Source organism: Vanellus vanellus, assembly GCF_965231255.1.
Source record: "Vanellus vanellus genome assembly, chromosome: 9".
Taxonomy (NCBI): Eukaryota; Metazoa; Chordata; class Aves; order Charadriiformes; family Charadriidae; genus Vanellus; species Vanellus vanellus.
In genome coordinates, this window is record NC_138914.1 from 7,213,106 (window position 1) to 7,228,490 (window position 15,385).

Sequence of the window (15,385 nt, forward strand, 5' to 3'; positions counted from 1 at the left end):
GGGAGCCCGTTCTGTCAGTCCCCTAAGCACCTTAGCTAGAAGGTATTTTGGAAACGCCCCAAACACCCACATCTAAGCTACACAGAATCAACACAACAGCAAACAACATTAACACTCCGGGCGAACCTCTAACCGCATTAGTTGGAGTCCTACACAGTTGTCAGAGTAAGTACCAGCTGAGGAGACAGCAAATATCCTGAAACTTAACATTGCCATCTTCCCTTTCTCAGAAGAGTTATGAGGATTTTGCCTTCTCACTTGCACGTACTTAATTATTAACCTGCTTCTTTATTCAGTACAAAATTAATTAAATACACACCCACCCCAGCTCTTTTTATTTTTAACATACTTGAGGCAAATTAGTATCAACGGATCTCCATCATTTGTCCCAATTTAGATCTGGTTCTCTAAAGTTAAATACATATTAAAAAAAGTAGATGGAGAAGTCTGCTGTGTTAGGTGGGAACTGGTATCACTCTCTTTCTTCTCAAAACTTGTCCCAAGAATGCTCACTTAAAAAAAAACAGTTTGCTTGCTCTTGTGGCATTCCCACACTGCATTTGACAGCTCAGCGTGAACAATTCTCCATGTGAAACCCTGCACGTGCTAGGGCAGCTGGTGAAGGGTAAAGCAGGCTTGAAACCGCAGCACTGGCTGCAGGGCAAGCTTGGGAAGACCTGGGAAGACCTTCAGGACTGAAGGCAGGCACAGCTAAGATGTACCTGGAGAAGGCACCACCTTGGATTCGACTGCACTGCCAAATTAAAGTTGGCCCTTAAAAGGTATTTGCTTCAGTAAGCAGCACCGTCATTAATTATTTATATTGATTTATATTATAAATAATACAGTGGGTTGGGGTTTTATTTTTAAGCAATTTGTCAGAAACCATATTTTGGAAAATAATTAGGTTGGTAAATAAGAGCAGCAGAATGCAACTCTGGAGTTTGATGGGTTCGGTGAGCTTATCCTTCACCCTTAACTTCTCTGATCCTCCAAAACCACGTTCACTAACAGCAGACCACGGTGGTGGGAGTCTATCACAGCTCTGTTCTTATGCTGCTCCTTTCCCTTCGTAGCAAGTTCACCTAATGGAGACTGCGTTTTAAACACCTGAAAGCAGGAGTCTGGATTCCTTCCACAGCTCCAACGATATTACACAGCTCTCTACAATGAAACATACTCTAGAAATAAGCACAACTTTTAATTGTTTTTCATAATTATTCTGAACTACATTTTATATTTTCTTTAAAAAAGGTGTTGCAACACTCATCGCTGCATCTGAAATACACTTCCTTTGGGCAAAGGTGATACAATAAGGATATTAACAGATGCAAATTATAAGTGATAACAAGTCACCATGTTAAAATGAAAGACAAAAGCATCTTATGTGGGGGAGAAGAGAGTTCAATCAGTTTACAGCTGGAGGTAACCATCTTTCAATCTTCCAAAGTGCCCGGAGGTACCGAAGCCAATGTGGTGGTGTTTGAGGCATATTCGTAAGGAGGGTGTACTTCATCAGTGTCAGCACAGCTCACCTCCCTGAGGCTCATTAACTTGTTTTGGAAAATTCCTAAGTAAGATGTGGCCGCACTTTATATTAGATGGAACAATTATAATTAATTACATCTTACAATATGGTTTATAGGTGTTTTAAATGTGTTAAAGATGTGATTAATATATTTTATAGGTATATATAGTGACATCAATAAAAGTTGCTAAAATATATCAATTATGGTTGCAAGCAAGCTACTGAATTGTTGGACTTTCTGGCTGTGTTTTGCGAAGGCTTGTATTGCATCATCTACTTTGAAGCAGTTTCCAGTAGAAAAAATGCAAAACCAAACAAAAATGCAACAGTGTTGACACAGCCTGAGATCAAACAAAGGAAAAAAATAGGATCGAGGTATAAACCAGAAAATGTCTATTGTTTAATTAAAATGAATCAAATCTAGAGTGCTCTGAGCTATCTGCAAGTTTAGCTTGCCCAAAATAATTAAGCAATAGGCTTATTAAAACCAAGATATAATTAAGAATAAAGTTTTTTTTTTTCCAGAATTAAAAAAAAAAAAACAAAACCAAACAACAAACCAAGCAACAAATCAATTCTAGAAAAGAAATATTGTAAAACCAAAATATTTACTGGTAAATTAAAAAGATGAATGCTTTAGTTTTTCAATTACAAAACAGTAAATGCAGTGCAGCCTTTGAAAACACTAAAGCCAGAAACAGCTGTAATCCTTCCTGCTGTAACACTAGACACACTGAAACTTTTAGTACACTTAAAATTATTAGATATTCAGACACTGTGATAAAACAAATGTACTGTGGCTGGCCTGCTGCCGGGAAGTGATCTGGATCTCTAACACAGAAAAATAACACATCCTTTGGCATTCTCTGCATGTACAAGAGTTTTTCCAATACATTTTGCTGAAGGCCAGCAATTTTCAAAGTGAATTCCATTTTCAACAACCTGCACACTTTTGATGCACTGGCAAATGGCAGAAACTTTTAGCCCTGCAAAATAGAGATAATTGGTCGAATAATGCTTTGGCACATACCCATTTGCACAACTGGAGACTGATTTATGACCTGTTTGGTCATCAGATCAAAACATCATTGACAAAATCATCATCCCTCGTGAAGTCTTGAGCAAAACTGTGGGAAATCAATCTCTGAGAAAATTCTTTTTTTTTTTACCAGTAGTCAAAGGGATGGCATAAAAAAAAACAACTAAAAAAACCTACAACAGCCAAATGTTTCAACTCATGCCCACGCTCTTTGACTGAGGTCAACAGAATGGAGAGAGGGATTAACCAACTTCAGAACGTCAGGACTTCAGGGGTCCTGACCTGAGGGGCCCATGTTGGCAAAACTATGAGAGTCTTCCTGTCCCACGCAGACTAGGAGCGCGTGTTTTGCATTACAGATCTTGCAGACAGCTGAGGGACTTCAGTGGGGTTACAGTTGCCATCAATTCTGCCCAGTATGTCAGGTTTTATTCATGAGATCATAATTAGTTATTAGTTATCTTAGTCATAACCAACCATCCAACTGTGAAAAGAGCAGTGTACTTCTCATACTGCTGTTTTACTACTTTTACAGATTACATCAAATTTTCCTATTTTCAGGTATTGACATACGTCTCATCTGGGACTAGATGGCAAGTCGTGCTCCAGGATGCCAATCCAACATCAGTCAACTTCAGTATCTGTAAAGTAGGAGTATTCAAGCCATTCTGCCTTCACTGTCCCCATACCTACTTGCTTAGAGAACTAGGACAGTATTATTTATAGCTTTATAGAGTATTACCTTACTCACCAAAATCTTGTTAAATTGAACTGTTGGTGCAGTGCAACCACACAAACTAAGGGCCAGAATATGCCTCAGGATCCAAGACCATAAGGCTGCCACCTGAAACTTGGTGTCATTAATGAAATTGTTAATGAATGCAAATTTGTTCATCCTCTCGTGACAATGTTTTATTACTAAAATAGCAGACATAATCAAAGTAAGTAATCACTGCTTTTCTACTTGTCAGATTATTCAGCAGAAAAGCCAACTATTTTAGATCCTTATTGATATGATAATAAACATAAACATAGTGCTTTCCAGTTCATAACACTTCAATATAAAGGGCACGGTGGAAAAGCGGGTCAAAACTGCCTTTTTATGTATCAATCAAATTCCAATTAAATTAAACCATATTAATTAACAAGAAAGTCAGAAAAAAAAAAATGGTCTTGAAGTCCTGGTAACCAAATGCATTACTTTCCACATCACAACATTTCAAACTGTAATGCAAAATGAAATAAAAATACTTAATTCAAATTGTAGGGAAAGATAAAACCAGTAACTGACACTTCTAAGAATCATCCAACATTTTATCAGGAATTTTTTCTCCTCTTTTCATTCTCCCTTAATTTGACATCACTTCGCCACAGTTAAACATGCTAAAACTCGATTTTTTTTTAAGAGAATTGCACTGCCATGTCTTTTAGTGAAGTTAAAGTTTACAGCATCTTTTAGTCTTTTTCTAGTCTTGCTAAATCTAGAAACATCTAGGAGTAAAGGTGGATTTGTTTACAGGTGAAACACCGTTCCACATGATCTCAAAATCCCTTGTGTTAATCTGTTTCTAGTCAGGTATTTGAGCCAGGAGCACAGAACCCACAACAACCAATATGCAGCAACTGTCTAGTACTATATATCAATTAAAAATTGTATACATATATAAAAAATCTAAAGAAATCTTTAAAGGGGTTATCTAGGTTGCAGCATATTTTGGTACATTTCTGTTTTGGCAAGTTAAACTAGCATCAAGTACATTTAGCCTTGGTTAAACATCCGATCCTCCTCTTTTTTGGAGGATAAAAGAAAAATAAAAGCACATCCATCTGGAGATGGAGGTGTCTCAGGCCAGATTTTCAACACAGAAGAAGGTACACGAAGGTAACTGTGGTTTGTATTCTCTGCTCTCTCTACCTGGAGACGCTGGGAACTATGGTCTGCTGTCAGTATATGCTGCACCAGATTCATTTGGAATAAACAAACCCTAGTTGTGGCTTAAAGACTGCAGATAATATCTACTTTAGAGAACTTTTGTAAAGGCTTCATATTATAAGATGGTTGGCAAAGAACACCCTGAGTAAGTGCAAGCTTCTCCCAGTGTGGTGGTACACACTATAATCATAATGTGGGGTGAAAACTGCCCTGTGCCAGGTCATTTAGGTACCCTCAGTAACTGATCTGGCAGTCATTAAAGACAAGAGAATTCTTGCTGATTCTTGATTTTTTGCTCGTTACATCACCCAAAATTATTTATTTCAAAGGTCCAAAACTGCATTCTGGTGGGAAGCATTTCTTCCTTCAGTATCCAATAATTTAGTTCCCATTTTCTGTCTTTCCTTCTACATGTTCTACTGTGACCCCCATGCCTTCAATTCTCTCTGCGTTCCACTGCTCTTCAGTGTCTAGCTCTCTTCATTCAAGAGATTCTAAAAATAAAAATCACATACTTTGCAAAACTAACAAGCAGCAAGATTGTATTCTTCAACGTTGAGCTATTTCTCAGTCCAGAGCTCATGAATCCATTTTGAATTATATTTTCTTCCCTCCACAAGACATATCATATTCAGCTCATTTAATTAAAATTTACTGAGTCATTATCCAAATCTTCTACATACTGAAAACACAGTACCATTTAAAAATAAATTAAGAATACAAGTAAAAGTGCCATCAAAATGAGTATCTTTCAGGCTTTACTAAAGTAATGTGGTCAGTACTTCAAGAAAAATGTAAGTTCTCTTATGACAAAATACTATGAAAACAATGAAGTAATAGAGCATTAGTTCTTTAGTTTTATTATTCAAATGGGAGTTTTCTTAAAACATGCTGATTCTATGTTGCTGCATCTTATGTGATGTTTTCACTTTTACAGCTGACATTAAGGACTAGTTCTACCCTCATGCTAAGCCGTGTTTGGACTCTAAGCCTTCCAGAAAGCCTTCCCAGTTCAGGTAGAGCCCAAACTAGCATGGTCTAACCACGGTACCCATACCAGAGTGCTGGTGGAGTGTGCTGGCACATCCTCAGAAGAGGACACACTCCAACATTTGTGTGCATTTACATGAAAAACAAAACATGACACTGTCCCCATTTCTCTAACAACGCTGAATAACTCCACCGCACCCCAAGCAGACCTACCAAACCCAACAAGAATATGGTTTTAACTACTCAAGGGCAAATAGAACATTTGGGAAAATGTACTTGTATTTATCCATGTGGGATAGAGTGCAAGGGCTGTTCCCTTGCAGGAACTGATGTATGCAGATGAAATAACTTGCTGTACTCTCTGAAGACCCCGTGTGCTCTTTACCATCAAATGGGAACTGTACGGGAGGGGAGTCTCAGTCTCTGTCTCCCACTCAGTCTCTGTCTCTCCTCAGGAGCGCTCTGTGAGCCTGAACCCTACTGTAGGTTCGAGCTCCAAATGCAATTAAGCTCATTCTGCCCCCCCTATCTCTCCTAGGTAAAGAGCATGCTGGACCTCTGTGGCCAGCATTACCCCTTTCGGGAACTCATTCCTCCCTTTTTCTGCAATTAAAAAAAGACACCCTCCCCAACAGACTTCTCCATTAGAAATGTAGTTAATTGTTGAAAAATGTACTGCTAATTGGAAACCCTTTCCTGAATTGCAACAATTGTAGAACTGCAAGAAATTCATGAATTGCAATTATTCATAGCAGACAGTAATGAACTGCAGTGCTTTCTGCAAAGAATCGCATTTCTGCTTTTCTCTGAAGGCGAGTGTACTTCATTTAGATTAATTCAGGATTATTGGCTCGTTATTATGTTTCCTCTGTAAGCCATTTACAGTGTGCTGTCAAAAACATAGTAGAAGACACTTTGGGCCATATTTTGGAAATACCTGCACTTTTCAGAACTAAAAGCTATTATTTATATTCATAAATTTAAGCAGGCAGCAGCACGTAGGCTCGATACATTTTCAGAAACTGAACATTACTTTCTTTAGCCTGGTATCGTCACCACAAATGAAACCAGTGGGTACAGCTTTGGAAGGGCAATGCAAAGCAACCATTAAGACCAGATCTGACGCCTATTCAGGCAGAAAGCTCACAAAGCAATGCAGAAGTGGTGGCTGGAATGCTCTTCTGGACTTATACAGAGCCCTGCAAGGTCCAGGTGTAGCTGGCAGCTTTCGATACCATGAACTGAACCTACACAGGTTAGCTGAAGTCTGAGGACAGGAGACAGGCAGGAACGGGAAGGATGCCATTCTTCCCGCCTGCCTTTTTATAGAACTGCTATGGGGAGAAAACCCAGGAATTTTCCTAAATGGAGAATATCAGGTGCTATGCATTTATGTACATCCTTTACAAAAGTGACCGTAAAAATAAGAACAATTGGTAATCATCAAAAAGTTTCATGTGAGTTTTAGAGATTGCTGTGGCCCTGTGTTACACTTATTTATCAATATGATATTGTGTCATTACAAGATGATGGGAGGTTTCATGTAGAAAGAAAAAACAGCTAGCCTTGTTTTGAATGAGTTTTTGCTTGTTGGCTTGCAGGCATGCAGCCAGCTAGTGAGACCGTGGTACCGTGTCAAGCTCTATAATGACAGATGCCCAATCTTCTGCCAAATTGCCACATTTGACAACACTTAATACTTGAACACATGAAAACTATTGTGTTCCCTGTGAAGAAAGAGCCAGAGCTGCACAGATCAAATGACAGCAAGTGTCCAAACCCTTTTGGTACAAGGACACAGTTCTGGCCTTGTGATGAAGCAAATAATGGTCTCAATCGCAACCTCTGAAAGTTTTGACTCATCTGGTAGCATCTTCTGTGTTGAGATATTTCAAACCAAAACCTCAACATGGTGTTTTACAGGAATAGCACTAGAAGCATTTCACCTGGTTCAGAAATAGCTTCCTGATGACAGGGTGAGCTTTGTACAACCTAACACGAAGCCCTAGGTACCAGCAGGGGTACATTCATGACATCACAACACACTGTCATAGCAATCCTCCTTCAAAAACAAAACGTTCATTTTCCTCAGTCTCATGTCTGGACTTCTGGGCACTTCAGCGGTACCACTGTCCCTGTATTCTCCTGCTAAGTAGAGGGTGATACCGGAGTGCTGCAAGAGGAACACTGGCAGTCATCCCGTCCTCACTGCTCCTGGGCAAATCCTGTGACTTTCTGTGGCTGTTGCTGTGACTACAGTCTGTCACTAGCTTGGGTACTCCAGCAACTTGCTGCAGAAAGGCTGACCTCAGGGAAAACTAAACTCCCAAACAGTTATTCTGCTCCTAAGAGTTTTTACAGCTTGTACTGAGTGCTGAAGTGCTGCAGCTGGAACATCCTGAGTATCAGACTGCCTAGCTTCCTGCTAAATCAGATATGTAACTATCTTAATTACACCTTTCATCCAAGGGTTTTTTTTTCTTGTCCCAGTTCACAACCTGAAACTCCTAGTCCATGCAATTATTGAAAAGTAAAACCGAGAGCCTGAAAAGGCAGTAATCCCTAACGCTGGAGAGCTGCAAAGCAAACGGCTGCTCCAGAGTGCAGAGATGTACACTTCTGTACAGTTTGATTATACAGTTTTATCAGTAGACTTGTGCCATTTTAGGTTATAACTAATTCTATAAGACTTTTCATGCTTATTGCTGGAAAAAATTTTTACATGTTGTTTGAAGTCAGTAGCTGAGGATATAGGTGAATCACAGACTCTCCACTGAGAATTACTCACACCGAAACACATTCGCTATCATGTAAACACTAAAGCAATGGCGGCATACGTTATCATTGGTAAAGTTTACAGTTGCTTGAAAAGAAGCTGAAAGAGTATTCTCATTTTCTTTGCCTGTTTTCATCTGCTATTCTGGACCTTCCGATTATTAACTTTTTTTTTCCCTCTCTCAGCCACATTATCACCAAGGCTGTTATATGCCTCACCTGCCTCCTTGCTGGCATTTTCAGAGTATTTTGTTGAAGGCTTTCAGTACTGTTTCATAAGCCTTGCCTTTCCAGTTTTCTATCAGTACCTGGTTCTCTCTAAATCAGGCCAAATTCTACATCAAACTGAAAATAAAATCTGGCCCTTGACCTGAAAGAAGGCAATGTGCATGTACTCTCAGTGCTCAGATGCAAAGACAATTAAAAAAACACCAAACAACGCCCTCAGCTAGACAGGCTTCAGAGAGAGTTTACAGCTACTTGGATCTACAGATGACACTATTTCATAAAAAGACATAAACAAAATTTTTGTAAGATTAAAACAAATAAACCAATGTAAGGTGATACCTTTCATTTTCGTGCAGCTGCTCACCTCCCTTCTTCCAGGAGCATTTGGCCTTAGGGGAAGCTTTAGGTTTGCATTCAAAATCAACTGTGCTGCCTATTTGAACCTGGATCAGTTTCTTCATTGGATTCCTGGAAAAATCTGGAGCAGAAGCTAAAACAGAAGGGATAGTAACAGTGAAATAAAGCACCTTCATTTAAATTAACGATAGTACTACTTAGCACTTACATGACACTTCTCAGATCGCAAACATAATTAAAAACATGAATTAATTAGTTCAAACGGATCTTCTATTGGACAATTATGCATTTTTCCTCCTTAAAATGGTACAAAAGTAAAGGCCTCAGTTGTGCAGAGTACGTCTCCTAACGAAGCATGTCCAGATCATCACATTGACTTCATCTAAGCTAAAGCTCACTGAACCCAAGGAGCGTTAAGCACATGCCTAACTTCACGCTTTGCTGAATGTGAGCGTACATGACTCATCTAAGTCCAGGGAGGGCAGGGAACATCAGCAGTCTCATGAAAACTTGAGGAACTGGTTGGCTTCTAGTTTTGTGTGAGAACGCACATCAGATCAGATATATTTTAGATGACACAAAATTACAGGACAGCGCATTCTGAATGGGTATATTTTGCATTAAGTAACAGTTAAGAAAAGGCACGTGGCTTCTACCTATGCTAACAATGAACTTCAAAAGGGAATTCAGGACTTTAGGAAACCAAGGCTGAGGGAGCAGTCTGCTGACTGACTGCAATCTCAACAACAGAAAGGAGATATCTCATGTCCCCAAAACACTGCTCTTACAAGCTTAGTTTTGAAATCAGTCCACGCTGGAGGCAGAAATCGCACAAGCACATGAGGCAGTCACAAGTTCAATGTTTCCCTCAAACAAACGGTTCTCACTATTTTAGACTCAAGCCCACACCATTTGAATAGCTGAATGACAATCCCTTGTCCCCTCGATCGAGGAAGAGGAGAAAGGAATGCTTTTAAATGACAGGGCTCCCCTGGGAGCACGGAAGCCGCGGTGCAGAGGCAAGTGCAGCCGAGTGACGTGCTGAGCCAGTGCTGCCTCCGGACCACAGTTTTAATCTTCAGCCCTGTGTCCAAGCCCCCATCTCTGCTCTTCCCCTAGTTAATAATTTAGCTGTTTTCTGTTTTAAAGCAATGAATGATTCGACTGCAAATCATCTGGAAGCAGATGAGTCAACTCCATGGCACTGCAGATAAAGACATTAGTCGACAAAAATGTTTATTTCAGTGACACCACCTGAGCGAGTTAAATTTGAGATCATGGTGAGGTGGAATACGAGGCAGGTGGAGGGGGTGTGGGGAGGGAGAATGAGGTTCGTGTTTTAGTGCAAAAGGAAAATCTTACCTACAACCCTGAGCTCTGCACTCGAATAGATGACACCATGTTTATTTTCAGCTATGCATTGGTATCTGCCAGAATCTGTCAGATTTAGATTTGATATTGTAAGTGCACCATTTTCAATTTGGATCCTTCCCTGAATATTAAGAAAAATATCTTTATTGATGATATATTTCCTGTGAAAAATTTAAAATAAGTAAGAAATATAAATAAGACAGCATAAATACAATACATGGGGTAAATGTAACAGCATAATCATGAGAACAGTTCTAAAATAAGTGACATGACTGCATCAAGGTATGGCAACAGTAATCAAATAAAGAGACTCGGCAACACAGTGCATGAAATCCATTCTTCAAACTTGCTCAGTTTCACAAAGGCTTTGCAATCTCAAATATCCTTGTATTTCCCCAGAAATATGGGCAAAATCCTACTTGGCTCCTCACGACAGACCACAGTATCCGAACGGTACAGATGGCACTGGCATTTCGTACTATTTAGAGATTTCACACATGCCATTTGCTAATGAGCTCTCTCTAATACCATGCAGAAAACATTCCAAGAGTCATTAAACGTAAGACACATATTTAAGTGCCTTAGAGATGATAAAGCTACTGAAGTATAGGGATCTTCTCACCTTGCTTTTTCTTGGAAAGCTATACAAATTACGGTAAGTGACTAATTTGAAGGATGGAGTGGCAGGAACTGGTGAGAAAGACAGAACCAAAGGAGCTTCTCCTTTGGGAAAACCAGAGAAACAATAACAAACGAAATAACAAACTATATGCTCAAAAACATTTTCTGATTATTTTTTTTTTTTTGATCTGGATGTGGCTCACCAGGCCTAACACAATGGTACTCACTCTGCCTTTTCTTAAGGGCATGTACTTAGATTTGGCCCCACTGCCGGGTGACTCCGGCTATCTATGGGCAGCCAGAACAGCTCAGTTCAACTCCTTCCTTGACAGGTCCGTGTCCCCCCCCCCCCCCCGATTTATTGCAAGGTGCTCAGTCAGTTAGACAAAGGACAAAAGCAGTCCCAAAGTGGAACAAGCCTGAGTCGCCGTGTCTTGATCCTCCCTCTAGCATCCCAAGCTGCTCTTCTTACTCTTCCTTACAAAAGATTTGTTTATGGAGAAGGGGACCTAAGCGGTACAACCCCAGCAAGAGATTTTCATGGAGGAGACCCACCATGAAAAAGGATTATTGCAGTAAAGGAGCTGAAGACAACTGATCACAATACACAGAGAACTCCTCTTCTGGTGTCTCCTCGGTGCCGGCTTTCAAAGAGTGCAGCCTATAGTTTGCAGCCCTTAAATACTTCCAGAGAAAGTCATGCTTACACCCTTACACCATGCCAAAAGGTGGGACACCAATGCTCAAAAGTGGAAAAATTGGAAGATTGAATAAGAGAAGGTATTTTTTGTACTTACCGAGGTAAAAAAGCGCATTACCTTAGTTACATTGTGTGATATGGTCACAGTGCCCTTAAATCACCGCAGTGAGATTTTGTACTCCCTCACTTGACCTGTCCACAAAGCACTGCCATTCCTTTTAGTGAGCACATAACTACAGCACTCTCAATGGTAAGAAATGTTTTTCAGTGCTTAGATCATTTTTCATAGCCATCCACTGAATTCACTTGAGCAGTCGCTCTCTGTTCTTCAACTGTGAGTGCCTACGTTGAGCCCAATGCATTGGACAAGGGCAAAATATGTTCCTGCAGTGGGATATTGCCCATAGTTTATATTCCTGATTACCTGAACGGGGCAGTTTTCCCAATGAAGCAGTGAGAATTAAAATCAATACGGGTATCAGATGCTTTTCTCTGTTTCTGATCTGGGAGACCACATATCTCATCTTCTAAGTACAAACCCTTTTCCCCATCACCAAATGCATTAATTTCCATTATTTTGCTTGTCACAATTGTTTTAAAGCAAATACCTACATTACATCACTGTTTATATTTCATTCTTTGCATGAAGTAATGGTGACCTATGAATTTTTAGGATTTTTGTCTTTTTTTTGTCAAGACGTTTCAATATGTTATATTATAACCTTTAATGAAATGCCAATAGCAAGTATAGCAAAATAATTTATGTTCTCTATCCCTCATTTATGGTTCTTAATGTATAACTTTAATTAAACTTCCTTCTCCAGACTTGTCTTACATACTGATTTTCTATGGTTCTATCATTCTTTTAAATCTCCTTTTAACTGGGATATTTTTGCATAACATAATTTGTCTTTGTGTTTCTGGGATTGCAGCTTTTGTAGTTTCCATCTGGATGCTCTTGACAAACATACGAAAACAAGTATCAAGTATTTCTCTTGACTAATTACATGGACTTTTGGGAATTCTCACACATAAAGTATTTATTGTTAATTTTGCATAGCATCATGTTTTCAAAAGAGAATGTTACCTCTATTGACAGTTGGTCTCCGTTCTTCAGCCACCTATATGATGGTTTGGGCTTCCCACTTGCTCTGCAATCCCAGTATAAGGTGTCCTCTACAGCAACTTCGATATCTTTTATTGTCTGGATCCAGTGAGGTTTCGCTGCAGGTGAAATATAGATCAACAACAAAGACCCTAACAAGTTATTTTTCCATATGAGAATCAAAGGGTTAATTTCCACAGCACTCATCAGTTGTCCGCATGGACAGGTTTGTACCACAAGAGATTCTCACTGGTTCTGCTTCAATTACCTAATGAAAGAAATTACTCACTCTTCCTTTTACACATATTTATTACAAGCAGTAAACCAAAAGAAAATTGAGATTACAGATCACTAAAGCCAAATTAGTGAAACCAATATTAAAATCACTGATGATTAAACAACACAACTTTGAAATTGCAGTAAATGTAAGATAAAGTAGTTAGTGGTGATACTGGAATTAAATAATTGATGTAGCTAAATCATCAAGTTAATACTGAAGAGAATCCTTTAAGTCCTAAAAAAACAGTAACAGTATGCCAGCCTTTGTTCTAAATACCATTTGGATTGTTTTCTAATGCTAGTCAGTACTTAACTGGATGAATACATGGGTATATGAGACTGACTTTGAAAGCATTAGTATTAGCACAGCACTTGGGTTATGCAAACCAGAATATGGCCTTAAGAAAGTCCATAAAAATCACTAATTTTTGAACAAAGTTTTGATGTACTAATACCATGCATCCTTCAGAATTACCTAATACAATTAAAACTGTAAAGATAAGAGTTTAAAATATCTGTTAGAGCTTTCATAGGAGGAAAAAAAACCCCTCACTTGGTAAATAAACATCACTGCATGAGAGACAACACTATATTCCTTTAGTGCTGTTTCACACAAGAGCACAACACTGTTTTATAGCTAATTTGTGTGAGATTTCTTTGAATTTGTTCAATTTACTGGAAAGTTTATAATCTCAATATATGATATTTTTCCAAGAAAAGAAATTCTGGACATTGCATATGGAGAAAACAGATAAAATGTAGGATGAAACTTGGTTGCAAATATGTAGCTAAGGACAAAAGAATTTTCCACAGTCAATTTGATTTCCTTAAAGATTTTCCTAAATTGGTAATTTAGGAAACTCTTATAACACGCTCTTATAAAAACACCTAGGAAAACAAAAGTCCCTGGTGATACAGAAAAATATTACTATTTAACAGATGAGTTTTGGAAGCAGAAAAGGTCAGATTAATTCCTGTTGAACTTCCTACTACAATGGAGTTACACCAGCAATTAATTCAGACCAGGGAAATTAATGACTCGCCTGTGGCCACAAGGGAAGTCTGCAGCAGAGCTGAACCTGTTCCATTGCCATAGGCACAAGACCAGCAGACCAACGATGAGTGTTGCTATTAATTTCACTAGAAAAGATTCATTCTTGTCCAACGTACAGATTTTCTCTCCATCATATATTCTGCAAGATGGCGATAAGATCTCAACATGATCATGTACAGCACCATCCTTTTATGATAACAAGGATTAATACTATTTATGATTTATGTGTACATACTTAAGATTAACTTCTCACAGAAGAACTTACTACAATGTGTTCACTGAGCTATTAACGTAGGAGGTTTTGGAATTCAACCAGTATTTGCTGATAGTGAAACCTTTTGTTATTTCTTTTGTTTTGCAGGTCCCTTATACCCACGAGGATTAATGCCCTTCACTATTTTAGGGATGATGTAGTTTTTACACTCTCTTTATCAAGATCAGCTCTAGAAGACAGGGTAACCTGATCTTTGTGTCAGGTGAATGTACTATCTTACTGGTATTAATTTTGGTTAAATTTTGAAAGTTAATGTTACAACACCGGAGTTCAAGAAAGAGCCATTGCTTTATCTCACATTGTCATCTGGCGTATCTGCCCCACATGTGTCAAGAGGATGAAAGCTCAGGACTCCATGTCGGCATGCTTCCTGCACTTTGCATACCTAAAAATTTATGCAACAAGCAACAGCGTTTGAATTATTTATGGATCCATACATGTGCAATATTTCACATCTGCTGCCTATCTCCACTTGAAAGTAGGTTAAATATAGTCTATTTTCAAGTTCAAGATCTCGGATTCAATTCCATTAATAAGAAAAACATTGTCTATATCACAAGTCTTCATCTTAGGACTTCTCATGTCAGACATTCTCCATAGGAGGGTTTCCCAAGTCTCCACGGTAGCTATGATAAACTGGATCTTTTTGGAAATTGTGCGTGCAAGACAACCAGTCAAACCAGAAATTAACAGAACAGAGCTTTCTAAGCCACAGTGTGAGAAACTGATAGTCCTCGTTCATTTGCTAGAGTACGTTGATGTAGACTTTAGTGTAATTTTATTAAGGAAGGCTCTTTTTCTCTTCAAATTTTTGATGAAGGAATTCAACAGAAAGAAAAATACCCCTTTCAACATGCCACATTGTGAAGTCTTTAAAAAAGGCTGTGAAAGTATTAGAAACTCTTTGAAAAAGAACAATTCAACTAACCAGTTCAAAATTGAAAAGGCAGCTAAAGAGGGGCAATTCCAGCTGGGAATATTCCACTGAATACTCTGAATCTTGGCCAAGGTAAAGATGGTCCACATTGCAGCAGCTAAGAAAAGCGCAGACAGAAGGCCGTGTATCAGTAGATCTACACACCTCTCAAAACATAAGCATGACTTTCCAAGCACAACACTGCCGGTTTTATA

At 38.8% G+C, this 15,385-nt stretch overlaps 1 protein-coding gene across 1 annotated transcript in view; it reads right to left on the minus strand.

Annotated features, from left to right (window-relative positions):
- Window positions 1–15,385, minus strand: part of CNTN3 (contactin 3) — a gene marked incomplete at both ends in the record, with an annotated part of 83,397 nt that overhangs the window by 17,443 nt on the left and 50,569 nt on the right. Inside the window, 3 exons of the mRNA XM_082487596.1 lie at window positions 8,833–8,983; window positions 10,213–10,342; window positions 12,630–12,766. Of these exons, the coding sequence (XP_082343722.1) occupies window positions 8,833–8,983; window positions 10,213–10,342; window positions 12,630–12,766 (418 nt within the window). The remainder of the gene's footprint in view (window positions 1–8,832; window positions 8,984–10,212; window positions 10,343–12,629; window positions 12,767–15,385) is intronic.